Here is a 19,721-nt window from a genome sequence, read left to right as displayed (position 1 = left end):
TCTTTAACATTAATATTTATGGAACATGTTCACAAAAAATCCGGCTGTCAACACTGAATATTGCATTGCTGCATTTCTTTTTACAGTTTATGAACTTACATTCATATTTTGTTGAAGTATTATTCAATAAATATATTTATAAACAATTTTTGAATTGTTGCTATTTTTAGAATAAATAAAAAAATCTCACGTACCCCTTGGCATACCTTCAAGTACCCCCAGGGGTACGCGTACCCCCATTGGAGAACCACTGGTATAGCCTATATGATAAAAAAAAGAGAGGAACAAAAATGTAACTTTGAGTACACTACTAATATGACTAAAAAAGTTGGACAAATGATAACGGACTGCATCTGAAGTAAACAAGCCCCAGCACCACCTTAGTTACATAAATCACATTACGTTAAAAATGTGTAACTGCCAAAAATGAGAGGACTCAAAGGGGTGCCTTAGGAAACGCTTCAGTTGTGTAAATTACAAATTTGGAACTCAGTATTCTATGTTTTCCAGCAAGGTTGAAATGTCAATGTAAGAATCTGCCAATGTGTTTACAATCGTCCAAGTTCGTCTATACAACAGGACCACTCTAGTTTTCTTAGGAATTTTTTTTGTCTCCTAAGTTTTGAACTTGTGGGCGAGTATAATGTCATTCCCGGTTCAAATTTGGCCCCTGGGCCACCATTTGAAAGGACTTGTGTAATGATTATTGTCCTTGAACTTGCCTGTTTGGGACATCTAATGTAATTAGAGGCTTAAAGTAGGGATGTAAAGCGGTAGTTAAGAAAAGATAGTGAGAGTGGCTAAACTGAATGACTGGGATACCAAAAGGGCCACCTTGGCTAAAGGGCAGTAGGAGGTTCTCCCCCATGTAACACCCCACTCTAAAAACATAAGCACACATGTTCACACACATGCACCTCCATACCAGCCGATGAGTGAAAAGTGGAAGGAGAGGGTGTGAGGCGGTTGGCAGGCAAGCTTTGATCTGTCGCCGTGGAGCGATATCCGGCTCCCCTCGGATAAGAGCGCGGCCATGCACACTGAAGCAAGCCCCCCTTTGGTGTGTGATTGACGGCTGCATGGCTGAGAAACTGAATAATCCACTCTAATAAGATGTAGGAAATGGACCTCCAGCGTTCCGTCTGATCCAGACATGGGGAGCACATTGTCAGCTTCGCTGCAAGAGCAACAGCTGGGAAACAGAATGCAAAGTATTACCTTGTTTGGTGGAAGCAGTCCTGGATTGAAAAGAGGTCTGGGTTGTGTTAATGCAGAATAATTTTTTATCAAAATTTATGATTCCTCCCACCAGTGGTGTTTTTATAATGAAAAAAACACATTGCATTAGTCGCAGGAAAATCACCAAATTCTGGAATTTGACTTCAACTTGCAGGATGATATAGAGTACAGACAATAGCAGTACATCTGTTGTGATGCTCTATAATTCTTCACTACTGAAAGGAAATGTTAAACTTTATTTATACCCAGAGATTTAAAGTGATGTATATTCTGGCTGGACAAAAAAAAAGTGTTGAAAAACTATAAGGCATCGTGTTAGAATTGTCATGGTGATTTATGTTTTGAAAATGCATCACAGCCTTTGACCATTGCTTTCACTGCAACAACCCTGGCTTCTTTGTAGTCCTGATATGTGGTGAGAAATTACTAAACAACAAAAAAGATATCAAAACAAACACTCAGCATTTTCTGAAAAGTAGTGATTTATGTCATAGGCCTACACCGTTGTTGTTGTTGTTGTACCTGGTAAAAATGTTTAGAAAGATCAAACTTAAGTCTCTAAGATGATTTGTGTTTAGCAGCTCAAGGCTATTATTTTTATCAGAAGAAGGGGCATAAGTGTTTTTTCCCCATCACAGAGCTAAAACTGCTGGCCTCCACTGGCAATCAAGAGTCAAATGTGGCATACGTAGTACGCAGTACCTGTGAGAGGTAGCAATGTGCTGCAGGGCTCGCAGACCTACAGAAAAGTAATGACAAAGACACTAGCTAGCTGTTAGTTTCCATTGCAGTGAATAGGTCTTGTCAACTCTTCTTATCATTTCTGTTGTGGTAAGACAGCACTTATGTATTACTTAAGTCAAAAGGAGGAAATAGGGCTCAAATTCCACACCATTTTTTTTTTACATTTGTACCGTTTAAACAGTCACCTGGTCCAGCCACTGCTTCTGTTCTTCCCGAGCCCTTCTTGTTAAAGGGGAACTGGACTTTTTTGGGATTTTGCCTATCATTTACAGTCATTATGAGAGACAAGAAGACAAGAGGTTGTTTTTTTTTGCAGTCTAACATGTAAAAATCGGCTCTTTCTAGTTGGCTAGCAATGCAGCGGATGGGCGCAATCAAATATACCTCTGAATCACTTTTAAAAAAAATTCAAAAACTGCCAACAATACTTAATAACTTAGATTTATATCACGCTTTTCTAGACACTCAAAGCGCTCACAGAGAAGTGTGACTCAACATTCATTCACACCTGGTGGTGGTGAGCTACATCTGTAGCCACAGCTGCCCTGGGGTAGACTGACTGACTACTTCATTTACGTTATGTTACCTGTATAATACCCAAGTTGTAGCAATATTGTTATCGTAAGAGTGAAGACAGAGGAACTCTTTCCAGCAGAAAAACACATAAGCATTCTTCGGTATCAGCCGTAAAAGCTAGCTAAGACAAGGGATAAGCTAGCTTTTATGTCAGGCCTTGAATTGCGCTTGAGTTTGTAATGCTCAACACAATGCGACAGGACATCAAACTGTACCGACTGAAAAACATTAACAACTTTACAGACACTGTTATACTTTACAGTGTTTGTAAAGTATTAACCCGTTCGAATCAAATGTTATGTTTTCTTCGTACACAGCTAGCTCGACATCAGATGTACTGTAGTTGTAATAACACGCATGACTTGCTCCGTGAATCCTGATCAATATTAAAATGACTCACTCGATGGAAAGTTGTGACTTTGATCCAGTTGGCCAGAGACTAATTTAACAGTTTATTTTGGTTAAGCAATCCATTTATGTTGAAATATCTTGGTTCCAAGTTCCACATTTACAGCGTCAAAGTCACGCCAACCTCACTCTCTCGGCTTCCGTCTGCTCCAACAGTTCACCATTTTCTTTGTGCTCGCTTCTAGAAGCAGTGGTTCATCCACAGTATATTATTCAGTTTTCAAAAGATAAGGTTGTGAATCCTCATTTTTCCAAAAATTATCATTGTTGTCTGTTACCAAGTCTGCCATGATAAGAAAACACGAACATTTGTCTCCGGAAGGAGCAACGCACGTTTGTTGCCGGAAGTCAGAAGTGCGCTGCTATGGAAACGGAAATAAATGCACTAAGGAAATCAGTTCCGTCAATGCTTAAATCGACAAAAATACTGTTAATATTGTACATATTACATATTGTTATGAACTTGTCTGTTACTATGTTATATATAGACTTGCAGTGAGTACATAAAACTTTGATGGAGGGTTTTGAAGTTGTTTTAAAGGGCTTTGAAGGCTACAACGGTGACTCCATTTTTTATCATCTATAAAATCCTATTTAAGAAAAGACATGTGTTCTTGTCTCTCATAATGATTGTGAACAATAGGCAAAATTCCCCTTAAAAAGTGCAGTTCCCCATCAAGGTGTACCACCATAAGCTTGGCAGTGGGCACAGTCGAACGGTTAAACTCATATGCATCAAACTCCTCGCTACATTTACGAACAGGTGTGCATGTTGTATGTTTAACGTGGTTTTGTGGAAGCACTAACTACATTTGTTGTGAAATGGCTGACTTCAAACATTGTTGGTAGTAGCTTGTGTTGCCAGATGGGAAATTACAAATAAAAGTACCAAAAGCTTACAAAGATTGCATATTGAGGAAAATTATCACACATACCTAACTTGACATTGCCCAGGACCATCTGCTACAGTAAAACATAAACTACAGGCAGTGTGCAGTACAGTACCTCAACTCACAAGCTCAATTGTTTTTGTGATAGAGTTTTTAGTTCACACACTTGTAAATCTAAATCTCTCACCAAATGGGGAAAACGTCACAAATTGGGTAAATTCTAAACGGCTTGTTTGGATGAAGAATGAAGGAAGGCAATATTGTTTTGTAAATACCTCCCCAATGCCTCCATGGGTTGATTTCAAATTTACAGGATTCATGCAACTATCAGATACACAAAAACAGGTACTAAAAGGGACGGCGTGGCGCAGTGGGAGAGTGGCCGTGCGCAACCCGAGGGGCCCTGGTTCAAATCCCACCTAGTACCAACCTCGTCACGTCCGTTGTGTCCTGAGCAAGACACTTCACCCTTGCTCCTGATGGGTGCTGGTTGGCGCCTTGCATGGCAGCTCCCTCCATCAGTGTGTGAATGTGTGTGTGAATGGGTAAATGTGGAAGTAGTGTCAAAGCGCTTTGAGTACCTTGAAGGTAGAAAAGCGCTATACAAGTACAACCCATTTATCATTTATCATTTAAAAGGTAGAACAAAGTTGGTTTTGCATAACCGGTCACCTTTACTCTTAAAACACTCTTAAATTGAGGTACTCTACCACTCATAGGCGGCAATCTGCATTGTCCGTGTGTGTTCGGGGCCCAGAAGCACCCACGGACAAATCCGAGCACCCACGTGGGATTGATGGCAAATTCTTTCTTACCACCAAGCAAAAACTACACATGCTAAGAAAAGTAGCGTCAGATTTACCGCCCGTCTGAGCACCCACTGGCAGAAATGTAGATCGACACCTATAGTACCACTGTTTCGCTTGCAATGCATTTTTTTCCATTAGATAAACTTACAGCATTGTTGAAATAAGCTGCCACTGGCAAAACAGCGCCCCCACTTGGCTGTAAAAGATACACGTTACACGATGCACAACGCCAAGCGCAGTGCCAGTTGTATTCTGTTTTTGTTTGCTAATATGACCCGAAAGGCAAAAGTGGTAGAAAATGGATGGATTGATCTACAAACTTTGTTTCCATATGAGTTGGGAAATTGTGTTAGATGTAAATATAAACGGAACACAATGATTTGCAAATCCTTTTCAACCCGTATTCAATTGAATGCACTACAAAGACAATATATTTGATGTTCAAACTCATAAACTTAATTTTTTTTTGCAAATAATAATTAACTTAGAATTTAATGGCTGCAACACGTGCCAAAAAGTTGGGAAAGGAGTTGTTCACCTCTGTGTTACATCACCTTTTTTTTTTACACTCAATAAGCGTTTGGGAACTGAGGAAACTAATTGTTGAAGCTTTGAAAGTGGAATTATTTCCCATTTTTGTTTTATGTAGAGCGTCAGTCGTTCAACAGTCCAGGGTCTCCGCTGTCGTATTTTACGCTTCATAATGCGCCACACATTTTCGATGGGAGACAGGTCTGGACTGCAGGCGGCCCAGGAAAGTACCCACACTCCTTTTTTTACAAAGCTACGCTGTTGTAACACTTGTCTTGCTGCAATGAGCAGGGGCGTCCATGATAACGTTGCTAGGATGACAAAATATGTTGCTCCAAAACCTGTATGGACCTTTCAGCATTAATGGTGCCTTCACAAATGTGTAAGTTACCCATGCCTAGGGCACTAATACACCCCCATACCATCACAGATGCTGGCTTTTGAACTTTGCGCCTGTTACAATCCGAATGGTTATTTCCTCTTTGTTCTGGAGGACACCACGTCTGCTGTTTCCAAATATAATTTGAAATGTGGACTCGTCAGACCACAGAACACCGTTACACTTTGCGTCAGTCCATCTTAGGTGAGCTCGGGCCCAGCCAAGCAGGCGGCGTTTAAGGATGTTGTTGATAAATGGGTTTGGTTTTGCATAGTAGAGTTTTAACTTACAGATGTAGCGACCAACTGTAGTTACTGACAGTGTTTTTATGAAGTGTTCCTGAGCCCATGTGATGATATCCTTTACACACTGATGTCCGTTTTTGATGCAGTACCGCCTGAGGGCTCAAAAGTCCGTAATATCATCACTTACGTGCAGTGATTTCTCCAGATTCTCTGAACCTTTTGCGGACCGTAGATGGTAAAATACCTAAATTCCTTGCAATAGTTTGTTGAGAAATGTTGTACTAAAACAGTTCGACAATTTGCTTACAAAGTGGTGACCCTCACAACCATCCTGGTTTGTGAATTACTTAACATTTCATGGAAGCTGCTTTTATACCCAATCATGGCACCCAACTGTTCCCAATTAGCCTGCACACCTGTGGGATGTTCCATATAAGTTTGATGAGCATTCCTCATCTTTATCAGTATTTATTGCCATATTTCCCAACTTCTGTGTCACGCGTTGCTGGCATCAAATTCTAAAGTTAATGATTATTTGCAAAAAAAAAAAAATGTTTATCAGTTTGAACATCAAATATGTTGTCTTTGTAGCATATTCAACTGAATATGGGTTGAGGCCTCTCCGGCACACAAAATGCATCACTCTCCCTTTCAGCAATGTTGTCTACATTTGCACTAAGCCCACATGCAGTGCGTAGTGTAGATAAAAACAGAACAAAACATGAGGAAGTTTTTAAACTGATCTTTTATTTGTAATAATTAGGGTACATCATTTAGGTGTGTTTAAATGTAGACATTCTAAAGGTGCAGCATCACTCATGCATTATAATTTTACTGTACCCCATTACTTCAAAGTCACACAAAAAGTAAATACATTTTCGGTTTGATGCAGTTTGCTAATATTGAACGGAACCCAACATTTAACAAAACAACAGTTCATGTTTCCATTACGAGTCAGGAAAAACAAGTTAGCTCTATGTTGATGCACTGGCAAATGTTAAAAGGCAAAACACTTCAGCCAAGATCTTATCCATTTATTAGACACAGTGTTTATAATTAATACTACGTTTACTCTTTCAGCTGTTCTTACTGTCGATAACTCAGTGGTGGATTTGGAAACCATTAAGGCTTTATATGAAAATGTAAGTATGTCTACTAAAGTTGTAAAATAGGAGTGAGGCCATTATACAACATTTGTTTCTCTTTTTTCTTATAACAGAGGGCTACTCCTGATGAGCTGGACAAGATAAAGATACATTACGAGACGTCCAAAGAAGATGAAGTTAAACTGCTGGACAAACCTGAACAGTAAGATTTCTCCTCTTGAAGTCCAGAAATGTATAGCGCTCTCCACAAACATATATATATATATATATATATATGTATATATATATATATATATATATATATATATATATATATATATATATATATATATATATATATATATGTATATATATATATATATGTATATATATATATATATATATATATATATATATATATATATATATATATATATATATATATATATATATATATATACATTTTCTACCGCTTGTCCCTTTCGGGGTTGCGGGGGGTGCTGGAGCCTATCTCAGCTGCATTTGGGCGGAAGGCAGCGTACACCCTGGACAAGTCGCCGCCTCATCACAGGGCCAACAAAGATATATATATATATATATGTATGTATGTATTTGTCTGTAGGCATAAAAAAAAGATGAGCCAACATTTATAATTATTATTGCATTTCTTGTACAGTAATTATTTCACAGTTTTCATCAGCCTAAATCTTCTCAAACCGAAGTCCCAAACTTTTTTCCACATTTGATCACATTCCCTCGGCTTGTGGAGGTGCACTGCAACACCAAATGTGAACTTCCTGTCCCTCGCTTACAATGTAAACTGTGGGAAATCCGTTCGCAGATGTTCCGAACCAAAGGCTCTGTACTGAAAAATCCAAATCCAAATAACATGTATCGTCACATCCCTAATTGCACTACATCGATGTGTATTAAGGGGTGTGCTACACAGTGGTCAAATTTGTACCATCATAAAACTTTTATTTACATTACAGGCAATTTTTAAAGCTATTTTTTAATATTCTTTAATAGCATAAATGTGTTAAAGGAAGGTATCTTCTTAGTGAAACCAAATAATAGTGTCACTATATAGAAGAATAATTATAATGCTCAATACAACATTGGCATTAAAAAAAATTCAGGAGGAATTTAACCATCCCCTTAAAAGTAATATTCGATTTAATCATTCTCATAATAGAAGAGGGAAATGTCGTCAAAATCGGTCGTAGTCCACCTTAATTAACATATTTATTATTTGCAGTTCACTTTCATAAATTAATTGAATTATTTTGTAGTTTTATGGATGTGAACAATGTGTAAACCTGTGGTTTTATATTTGTCATAAAAATGTTTTTCTCTTGGCCAATATTTGACTATGGTGGTATCAAAAAATGCCAACAAAAAAGCAAAACACTTGTTGGGCCTTAATCCAAATTTTAATGCAATTCAATTTGTCGTATGAGACTTTTTGGGGAAATGTTTTCTATTACAAGGTTTGAGTTCAGTTTAGTGTGAGATCTTCCCCCAAAGATTGGTGAATTCCAAAATGTGAGACTAGGTTCCACATTATCTTCCTGGGAAAATGGAAAAATGTCATGATTTCACACATCATTCTAAAATTGGTTATAGTGTGTGCAAGGGTGCGTTCATGAGGGTCGCCTCTGCAGTTTCATGTCGTCAAGGTTTAGTAGTCCGGGTCAGTTAATGAGGCCTGGTCCCAGTGGTGCCGCTCAGCTTGGCCTTCCTATTTCCATGTTTGACCAGAGCTGTCACTACAGCTGCCTTAGTCATCCCTACTCAGTGTCTAGCGCCATCAGCGGGCTCTAATCACACAGGATGTTGCAGCTCCACTCCCCTCCGACACACCACTGTTTACATAAGTCGGCCCACGTCAGCTTCAAGCCACCTTTGATCATCAGTCCCTGGACGCCGCTCGCTCCTTTCTCCCCGCCTACCCTGTGGACATTTTTGAGGTTAGCCGAGCGACACCACGCATGACAGGGAGCACCATCACTGACTCAGCCAGTCCTGCACAGGGGAGCATGGCCTGCCAAGGACCCAGAATAGTCCTTCCTGTTAGACGTTTTGTTTAATTCTGTCATAACACATCACACGCCCGTTCTCCTCCTCCCATTCTGTTTTCCAGGTTTCTCTATGAGCTTGCCCACATTCCCGACTTTTCAGGCCGAGCCAACTGCATCATCTTCCAGTCAGTGTTCCTCGAGACCATCTCCTCCATTAATCGCAAGGTGGAGATTATATTAAACGTCTGCAAAGTAAGAGCAACATGTCAGCAGACACCACTTGACTAAATAATCATCACACTTCCTTAAGGCTTTCTCACTTCATAACTGTGTCCGTGGATGTCTGTGCGTGTGTGTGTGTGTGTGTGTGTGTGTGTGTGTGTGTGTGTGTGTGTGTGTGTGTGTGTGTGTGTGTGTGTATGTGTCAGGAGCTGCTCGAGTGCCACAATGTGCGGGATGTAATGGGTCTTGTTCTGGCCTTGGGGAATTATATGAACGGAGGAAATAGGACAAGAGGTCAGGCTGATGGGTTTGCACTGGAGATCCTACCCAAACTGAAGGACGTCAAAAGCAGGGTAATGACTTACCAATTAAATATATTTATTATTATTATTATCATCATTATTTGACCGTAATGAGCTTTAAAAAAAAATTTTTTTCAGGACAGTCATATCAGTCTGGTGGATTATGTGGTTTTGAACTACCTGCGAAAATTTGATGCTGTGAGTTGTTTTCGAACAAACAGTGAATGTTTTATATGTTATCTAATACACACATTTAATGTGTACCGTATTGTTCCAGCATGCTGGTACAGATAAGAGTGTGTTCCCTTTTCCGGAATCGCAAGAATTCTTCCAGGCGGCACAGGTCAAGTTCGAAGACCTAACAAAGGAAATCAGAACACTAAAAAGAGATTTGACAGGTATTTCTCATTTTTTTAATCATAGAATCACTATGTGAAAGCATAAGCCTTCGTATAATAGCATCAAAGTTATTGTGATGCCACTGGTGTTGCATAACTTCGGGATGTTTATAGTACACTGAAAGATGACAAAGTCAAGTTGATGTCATGACCAGTCAATCACATATTTTTCACATCATAAATAAAAAGACGGGAAGAGGGAATCTTTTGCAACAATCTGTATTCACTGACAATATACAACTCATGCACTAAACACACAGAACAACAAGTATATCACAACAAGCTTTAACATGAACTTGCCATACCTACATCTAAAGCATACACCTATGCTATTCCACCAAGTGCGTGTCAGTCGTAGCTGTGCTCTGGCAGTTGTCGGAGCAAATCTGCAGCAATTTCACACAGCTAACTAAGGGTAAAGTGAGAAAGAAAGTACAACACACAGACAAAATAAAGCCAGGTGATTTAAGGAACACTCCAAGTTTAATAATTAGTTACTTACCATTGCCAACATGTTAAAAAGCCTAAAAATATATTTCAAATTCAAGCAAGACCATTAATTTTCTTATTTTTCACTTGTCTGCCTTTTTGTTGTTGAACTTATCACACATACTAATTGTCTCGCTCGAAAACTTGTCAGCATCCTAATTTATACCCGTTTTTCTTAACCATAGGGCCTATTGTTGGGCAGCAAGCAAGTAAATTCTATGCTACAGACTATCTACGCTAGTCCATCCAAATTATATATTTTTTACAAATCTGTCGACTTTTTTATGTTCAACTTTGGAGGTTTCCTTAGCAAACAAGTACAGTACAGTTATACCTCGGTTTTCATTAGTAATCTTTGTTTCTGGATAATTGGGGGTCAAACGGGTCGGATGAAAACCAAATACTACAAAAACTAAAGCGAATGTTTTACCATACAAAAACATGTAAATTCAATTATTCTGTTCCAGACACTGAAAAATACCCACTAAACACATGAATAGAGAATAATTATGGTTCCAGTCTAGCAAAATACTATAATAAATCAATGACAAATAAAATGTATAAATGAACATTTAACATCTTGAACACTACTGTTTGCAAAGACAGAGATGAGCGTAAAGGGAAAAGAGGAGAGACCACCTTTGTACTGTGCTAGTTCTTTCTGGAATTCAGTTAATGTTACTCACCTTCTTTATCAAAGTGCTAGCAATCGCAACTCTCCTTGGCCACAGAGTGGCCTATTTTGTACTCATTTAAAAAAGCACAGAGATTAAGTCTCCAACATGTGTGTTGAATACAGAATCATATATGGGCAAACGGACTAGCAATGTATGGCTACATGATAACAGAGACTACATGCAAAAACTGGGACAATAACATAGGGACATGTTTTGTTTAAAAACTGAATCATATATGAAGGTGGGGCATATGAAAACCACAAAATAAGACTTTTCCTACACAGTATTTAAATATAGGCATACTGTTTGGCTCATAAGGTTTAACTTAATAGCTTAGAAGTGTGCGTTGGGGCATCAGATGTGGATTCAGCTCTCCAGCCAGTCAGTCTTGGCCAGGGCCATGCAGAGGTTAAAGGCAATGCCCCCTCGTGCCCCTGATGTCTGTGGTTATTTAAATCAACCAATAATACGGCATATGAAAGCAATTAGATTTGCTCTCAGCTCTCCCCTACGTTTTTTCAAATCACTGTTAAAGCGCTCTCCTCTCTGACCTGGGGGAAAAATACAAAGAGTCTCCCAAAGTAGCCTGACCCACCTCAAGCTGTCACTCATTTATGAGGGAAAATGGAAGACCTGAAGACAATAAATGCAACACAAGAGTGCTGGTATTTGATGTGTGTCGCAGCCCAGTCTGGCACAGTAGTCCTCCGGGGTATAATGCACGCCCTGTGATGCTTCACAGGTTGTGGACTTTTGGTGAGCTCCACCTATGACTCCCATCAGCTCTTATTCTGTGCAGCCGCCAGGAATAAATATTTATGCTTGGTTGTTATAAACCAGCCTAAAGAAAGCAACTGGTCCTAATTATAAAGCTAACACACTGTGGACTCAATGCGAAACCCTCATTGAATGTGATTTTCTGCAGCAAGTCTGATTGTCCAAAGGTGACAACGGCAGTGTCTTCACCCTTCATCCTCAGGTCAAATATGAGGAGACCTGGTGTTATCTCTTTTGGTGTAGACTGCCCTCTTCCTCACAGCTTCTTAGTATTAGTATTATGTCTTTGTCAAATGGGACAATGCACATTAATGAACATTATAGTGCTAACTTTGGGAGCCCTAATATGTATATACTGTATATGTACATATATACAGTATATATATATATATATATATATATATATATATATATATATATATATATATATATATATATATATATATATATATATGTATGTATGTATATATATACGTATATACATATATCCAAACCCTGTTTCCATAAGAGTTGGGAAATTGTGTTAGATGTAAAAATAAACGGAATACAATGATTTGCAAATTATTTTCAACCCATATTCAGTTGCTACAAAGACATGCTACAAAGACAACATATTTGATGTTCAAACTGCTAAACATTTTTTTTTTTTGCAAATAATCATTAACTTTAGAATTTGATGCCAGCAACACGTGACAAAGAAGTTGGGAAAGGTGGCAATAAATACTGATAAAGTTGAGGAATTTTCTTCAAACGCTTATTTGGAACATCCCACAGGTGTGCAGGCTAATTGGGAACAGGTGGCTGCCATGATCGGGTATAAAAACAGCTTCCTTGAAATGCTCAGTCATTCACAAACAAGGACGGGGCGAAGGTCACCACTTTGTGAACAAATATGTGAGCAAATAGTCAAACAGTTTAAGAACAACATTTCTCAACGGTCTATTGCAAGGAATTTAGGAATTTCACCATCTACAGTCCGTAATACCATCAAAAGGTTCAGAGAATCTGGAAAAATCACTGAACATAAGCGATGATATAACGGACTTTCGTTCCCTCAGGCGGTACTGCATCAAAAAGCGACATCAGTGTGTGAAGGATATAACCACATGGGCTCAGGAACACTTCAGAAAACCACTGTCAGTAACTACAGTTTGTCGCTACATCTGTAAGTCTAAGTTAAAATGACTATGTAAAGCCAAAGCCATTTATCAACGACACCCAGAAACGCCGCCGGCTTCTCTGGGCTCAAGCTCAGCCAAGATGGACTGATGCAAAGTGGAAAAGTGTTCTATGGTCTGATAAGTCCACATTTCAAATAGTTTTTTGGAAACAATGAACGTCGTGTCATCCGGACCAAAGAGGAAAAGAACCATCAGGACTGTTCTAGGTGCAAAGTTGAAAAGCCAGCATCTGTGATGGTATGGGGGTGTATTAGTGTCCAAGGCATAGGTAACTTACACATCTGTGAAGGCACCATTAATGCTGAAAGGTCCATACAGGTTTTGGAGCAACATATGTTGCCATCCAAGCAACATTATCATGGACGCCCTTGCTTATTTCAGCAAGACAATACCAAGTCACTTGTTACAACAGCGTGGCTTCATAGTAAAAGAGTGCGGGTACTAGACTGGCCTACCGGTAGTCCAGACATGTCTCCCATTGAAAATGTGTGGCGCATTATGAAGCCTAAAATACCACAACGGAGACCCCGGACAATTTAAGGTGTACATAAAACAAGAATGGGAAAGAATTCCACCTGAAAAGCTTCAAAAATGTGTCTCCTCAGTTCCCAAAGGTTTATTGAGTGTCCTTAAAAGAAAAGGTGATGTAATACAGTGGTGAACATGCCCTTTCCCAACTACTTTGGCACGTGTTGCAGCCATGAAATTGTAAGTTAATTATTATTTGCAAAAAAAAATTAAGTTTATGAGTTTTATATATATATATATATATATATATATGTACTATATGTATATAACTGCACATTTCAGTTTGGCCTTTTATTGTGGGCAGCTTAAGGCACACCTGTGCAATAGAATAGAATAGAAAGTACTTTATTGATCCCTGGGGGAAATTCAGCACCATAGCTCACAATAGACAATAATAATAATAAATAATATAATATATTATACAGATAATATATGAATAATATACATATATTTTATATATATTCTACATTTAAGTGCAGTGAAGAAGGAACATATGCATTATACAGTCTGATCGCTGTTGGTATGAAGGCCCTCCTGTGTCGTTCCGTGATGCATTTTGGGAGTCTGAGCCTTCCACTGAACGTGCTCATTCTCTCAGCCAGGTCTGAGTGTAGTGGGTGGGAAGCGTTGTCCATAATGGCTAGAATCTTTACTAGACTTCTCCTCTCTGACACCACCGCCAGAGAGTCTAGCTCCACTCCCTCCACATTACTGGCCTTCTTTACCAGCTGGTCCAGTCTGTTTGGGTCCCTCGCTCTCAGCCCGCTGCCCCAGCAGGCCACGGCTACAAGAAGTAGAACATCTTAATCATCTTTGTACAGATGTTGAAGGATCGTAGACTCCTGAGGAAGTAGAGGCGGCTCTGTTCCTTCTTGTAGAGTGCCTCAGCGTGTTTTGACCCATTCAGCTTGTTGTCGATGTGTACTGCGAGGTAATTATAATCCTCAACCATATCCACATAGACCCCCCCCCCTTCGATGGAAATGGAGGTTGCCAAAGTACTCATCCTACTTGCCAGGTCCACAACCAGCTCCTTGGTCTTCGTATCATTGAGCTGGAGGTGGTTCTTTCCACACCATGTGACAAAGTCCTCCACCAGTGCCCTGTATTCCTCATCATCACCATCCTCAATACACCCCACTATCGCAGAGTCATCAGAAAACTTCTGAAGGTGGCAGGACTCTGACTCGTAGTGGAAATCGGTGGTGTAGATGGTGAAGAGGAAGGGGGAGAGGACTGTGCCCCGCGAGGCCCCGGTGTTGCTGACCAGCCTGTCAGACACAAAGTCCTGCAGTCGCACGTACTGTGGTCTGTCAGTCGGGTAATCAACAACCCAGAAAACCAGGAAGGCCTCCACCTTCATCGTCTCCAACTTCACATCCAGTAGCCCAGGCTGTATGGTATCGAAAGCACTGGAGAAGTCAAAAAACATGACCCTCACACTGCTTGCAGGCTTGTCTAGGTGGGTGTGGGCTTGGTTCAGCAGGTAGATGACTGTGTCCTCCACTTCCAGTGGCATATTGGAGTGGGTCCAGGTGGGGCTTGATTGTAAATGCACGTGGTGTCCTCCAGAACAAAAAGAAAAAATAACCATTCGGATTGTTATAGGCGCAAAGTTCAAAAGCCAGCATCTGTGATGCTATGGGGGTGTATTAGTGCCCAAGGCATGGGTAACTTACACATCTGCGAAGGCACCATTAATGCTGAAAGGTCCATACAGGTTTTGGAACAACATATGTTGTCATCCAAGCAACGTTATCATGGACGCCCCTGCTTATTTCAGCAAGACAAGTTTTACAACAGCGTGGCTTCGTAAAAAAAGAGAGCGGGTACTTTCCTGGCCCGCCTGCAGTCCAGACCTGTCTCCCATCTAAAATGTGTGGCGCATTATGAAGCATAAAATACGACTGCGGAGACCCCGGACTGTTGAACAACTGAAGCTCTACATAAAACAAGAATGGGAAATAATTCCACTTTCAAAGCTTCAACAATTAGTTTCCTCAGTTCCCAAACGTTTATTGAGTGTTGTTAAAAGAAAAGGTAATGTAACACAGTGGTGAACATGTCCTTTCCCAACTACTTTGGCACGTGTTGCAGCCATGAAATTCTAAGTTATTTATTTTTTGCAAAAAAAAATAAAGTTTATGAGTTTGAACATCAAATATATTGTCTTTGTAGCATATTCAACTGAATATGGGCTGAAAAGGATTTGCAAATCATTGTATTCGGTTTATAACACAATTTCCCAACTCAAATGGAAACAGGGTTTGTATATAGTTCAATTTATGAAAAATGGGTTCAAAAACAGAAAGTGTTGGGTTTATATTTTTGTTCAGTGCATATATATATATATATATATATATATATATATATATATATATATATATATATATATATATATATATATATATATATATATGCATGCAAACATACATAGTTACATATAGTCAAGCTTTCTGTGGTTTATCCGTTGTACAGTGCTCACTACCCGGATAGAGCTGAATATATATATTAAGTCAGTAAAAAACACAAAGGCTATAACATCCCTGCAAGCCTGTTTCGAAGGTTACCCTGCTCGTTAGTTACATTTGTATATAGTTACATATATATGTAGATACATATATTTTTATATATCCATCCATCCATCCATCCATTTTCTACCGCTTATTCCCTTTTGGGGTTGCGGGGGACGCTGATGCCTATCTCAGCTAAAAGGGGGCGGAAGGCGGTGTACACCCTGGACAAGTCTCCACCTCATCGCAGGGCCAACACATATAGACAGACAACATTCACACTCCTCATTCTAGGGCCAATTTAGTGTTGCCAATCAACCTATCCCCAGGTGCATTAGGGGTGTGGGAAAAAGTCGATTCGAATACAAATCGAATCGTTTACGTTGTGCGTTTCAGAATCGATTCTCATTTTTAAAAAATCGATTTTTTTTTTTCGATTTTTTTCGATTTTTTCTTTAATCAATCAAACCACTACACAGCAATACCATAACAATTAAATCCAATTCCAAAACCAAACCTGACCCAGCAACGCTCAGAACTGCAATAAACAGAGCAATTGAGAGGAGACACAAACACGACACAGAACAAACCAAAAGTAATGAAACAAACATGAATATTATCAACAACAGTATCAATATTAATTATAATTTCATTATAGCAGTGATTAAAAATCCCTCACTGACATTATCATTAGACATTTATAAAAATAATAAAAAAGAACAATAGTGTCAAAGTGGCTTATACTTGCATCGCATCTCATAAGCTTGACAACACACTGTGTCCAATGTTTTCACAAAGATAAAATAAGTCGTATTTTTGGTTCATTTAAAAGTTAAAACTAATTTACATTATTGCAATCAGTTGATAAAACATTGTCCTTTACAATTATAAAAGCTTGTTTTTTTTTAAATCTATAACTCTGCTGGCATGTCAGCAGACTGGGGTAGATCCTGCTGAAATCCTATGTATTGAATTAATACAGAATCGTTTTGAATGGGAAAATATCGTTTTTGAATCGAGAATCGAATCGAATCGAAAAAATTGATATACAGTATTATCGAATCGTGACCCCAAGAATCGATATTGAATCAAATCGTGGGACACCCAAAGATTCACAGCCCTAATATAAATATACATATATATATTAGATTAGATTAGATAGTACTTTATTTATTCCGTCAGGAGAGTTCCTTCAGGAAAATTAAAATTTTCAGCACAATCCCATTCAAGATCAGACAAACATTATATATATATATATATATATATATATATATATATATATATATATATATATCAATAATGTGTGATATTCAACCTGATAAACTTTCTGTAATTGAGGACTGTCAGTCAGAGCATGTCATTAAAAAAAGTCTACCACAAAATCTCCTCCTCTATGGTATATTCTTCAACTGATGTACTAACACTAATGGAGTTAGAAATATCACAGATTACATTAAAATTTTTTTTAGGATCAAGGCTTGATTTTAATGAAATACTGAAGATAAAAAGGTCTTGTCTTGGCGGGGAAACGACTCGTGATGGTTTTGGATATCGGATATCCATATTGCTACCTTTTCTAGGGGCATTATTGCTCTATCTTTTCCCGCTTGTGGCTCAACAGTGACTGGACGCCATTAGCCTTCCTCACATTACGGAATCGCCCAAGGATCAAAAAGGAGAGGTGCTCATCAATCACGCGATAAAAAAAAGTATTGCCATTAAAAGAAGAAATAGTTAACTTTGACAGCCCTAATATGTATACATTTGTATGTTTATGTGTATGTGTGTGTATGTTTATATATATATATATATATATATATATATATATATATATATATATATATATATATATATATATATATATATTTATATATATATATATATATATATATATATATGTATACAGTATATATACATATATATATATATGTATATACAGTATATATATATACATATATATATACATATACACACATACATACATAGATATATATGTATATATATATATATGTATATATATATATATATATATATATTCAGCAATATTATATATATATACATATATATCTATGTATGTATGTGTGTATATGTATATATATGTGTATATATACTGTATATATATATATATATATATATATATATATATATATATATATATATAAACATACACACATATACACATAAACATATATATATATATATGTATATATATATTCAGCAATATTTTTTAACGCATGATTTATGCTTTCGCTTTTGACCCTTGATTCATTCCGTAGCGTGGAGGAATGTAATAGTGTTCCGTTACTGTTGTGCTTCAAGCTCAAACATAGCAAAATATCGAGCAGAAATGCCCAAAAAAAGGGGACATTTTGGAAATCCTATGTCCAAAGCCGTGAAGTTGTTCTACCGACAAGACAAGACAATTGTATCTCCGATTGCTGTGAGATGGCATCATTGGAGCAAACAGCTGCTTTGGCTGCATTGATAACATAAAATTTTGAGGGTTGCACTAACTGCTTTAATAAGAAAGAATAACAACATGCCAGAAGGAAAGACGGTAGACAGGAAGACTAGAGTCATTTTTATTGAACACTTTCTTCTCATACCAATCACATACTTCAGGCTTTACAATAATAGCGCTACGCGTCATATCATGTCTAACTACCAAAAAAATTAAAAATTGTCTTGTGCTTCTAATGTTTTGTCAGATATGTCATGTAATATTTGATATTTCTACCTAAAAAAATGTTTTCTGGAAGATGGAAATAAAATATATATTATTTTATAACCTGTTCTGATTGATAATCCGCCTTTACAGGCTGACTATCCTGGGACTCCCAAGTGAGTATCCAATCACAGCGCTATGCCAGCTAAAAGGCCTGATAACAACTGACAAGAACTTGTGATCTGATTGGCTATAGCAATTGTCTATCACCTCTATATGTCCATTCACTTACAGTGCACTGTGTGTGTGTGTGTGTGTGTGTGTGTGTGTGTGTGTGTGTGTGTGTGTGTGTGTGTGTGTGTGTGTGTGTGTGTGTGTGTGTGTGTGTGTGTGTGTGTGTGTGTGTGTGTGTGTGTGTGTGTGTGTGTGTGTGTGTGTGTGTGCGTGAGATGATGTATGAGCCAAACAGTACATCTATGTATGATTGGTTTGTAGAAAAAGTTATTTTTTTAATTCCGTGGTACCTCTGTTTTGGTACAACTCACTTTTTGTATGATTCGGAGTTTGACAAAAAGGGCTACCATATTTTTGCTCCACATGCCATCTTGGTATCATACAACTAAACATTACGTGTAGCCCACGTTTGGGCCAAAGAAAGTTGAAAGTTCCAGCACAAAGAAATAAAGACACTTTAATCATAACATTTATTTTAAAGGGGAACTGCACTTTTTTTGGAATTGTGCCTATCGTTCACCATCATTATGAAAGACAAGTAATCAATGCTCTGATTGGAAACAGGTGAGCGTCCTGAACACAAGAGGCAAGTGAAAATGTTATGTAACCATGGTAACAAACTCAGGAGGTGCACAAACAGGAACTGAAGGAGTCCAAAACAAACAGAAAACACAAAACATGGTCCGGACTACGGATCATGACAATAGTAACCATTATACTGTATACCTGAAGTTATCGATGGTTGAGCAGTGTCCTGTTGAGATGACGACGCCGATGCTGGTGTTGTAGAAGCTGGCTTTTTAAACAC

General features: G+C 38.3%; 1 protein-coding gene across 3 annotated transcripts in view; it reads left to right on the top strand.

The window, feature by feature from the left end:
* The window catches only part of LOC133549615 (formin-like), a 166,090-nt gene that overhangs the window by 79,506 nt on the left and 66,863 nt on the right, over positions 1 to 19,721 (top strand). For all 3 annotated transcript variants that reach the window (XM_061895210.1, XM_061895211.1, XM_061895212.1), the window contains 6 exons: positions 6,902 to 6,963; positions 7,041 to 7,129; positions 9,050 to 9,179; positions 9,356 to 9,502; positions 9,590 to 9,649; positions 9,729 to 9,849. In XM_061895210.1, coding sequence (XP_061751194.1) covers positions 6,902 to 6,963; positions 7,041 to 7,129; positions 9,050 to 9,179; positions 9,356 to 9,502; positions 9,590 to 9,649; positions 9,729 to 9,849 — 609 coding nt within the window. The remainder of the gene's footprint in view (positions 1 to 6,901; positions 6,964 to 7,040; positions 7,130 to 9,049; positions 9,180 to 9,355; positions 9,503 to 9,589; positions 9,650 to 9,728; positions 9,850 to 19,721) is intronic.

The sequence above is a fragment of the Nerophis ophidion genome, linkage group LG03 (genome assembly GCF_033978795.1).
Source record: "Nerophis ophidion isolate RoL-2023_Sa linkage group LG03, RoL_Noph_v1.0, whole genome shotgun sequence".
Taxonomy (NCBI): Eukaryota; Metazoa; Chordata; class Actinopteri; order Syngnathiformes; family Syngnathidae; genus Nerophis; species Nerophis ophidion.
This window is presented reverse-complemented; position numbering and strand designations above follow the sequence as displayed.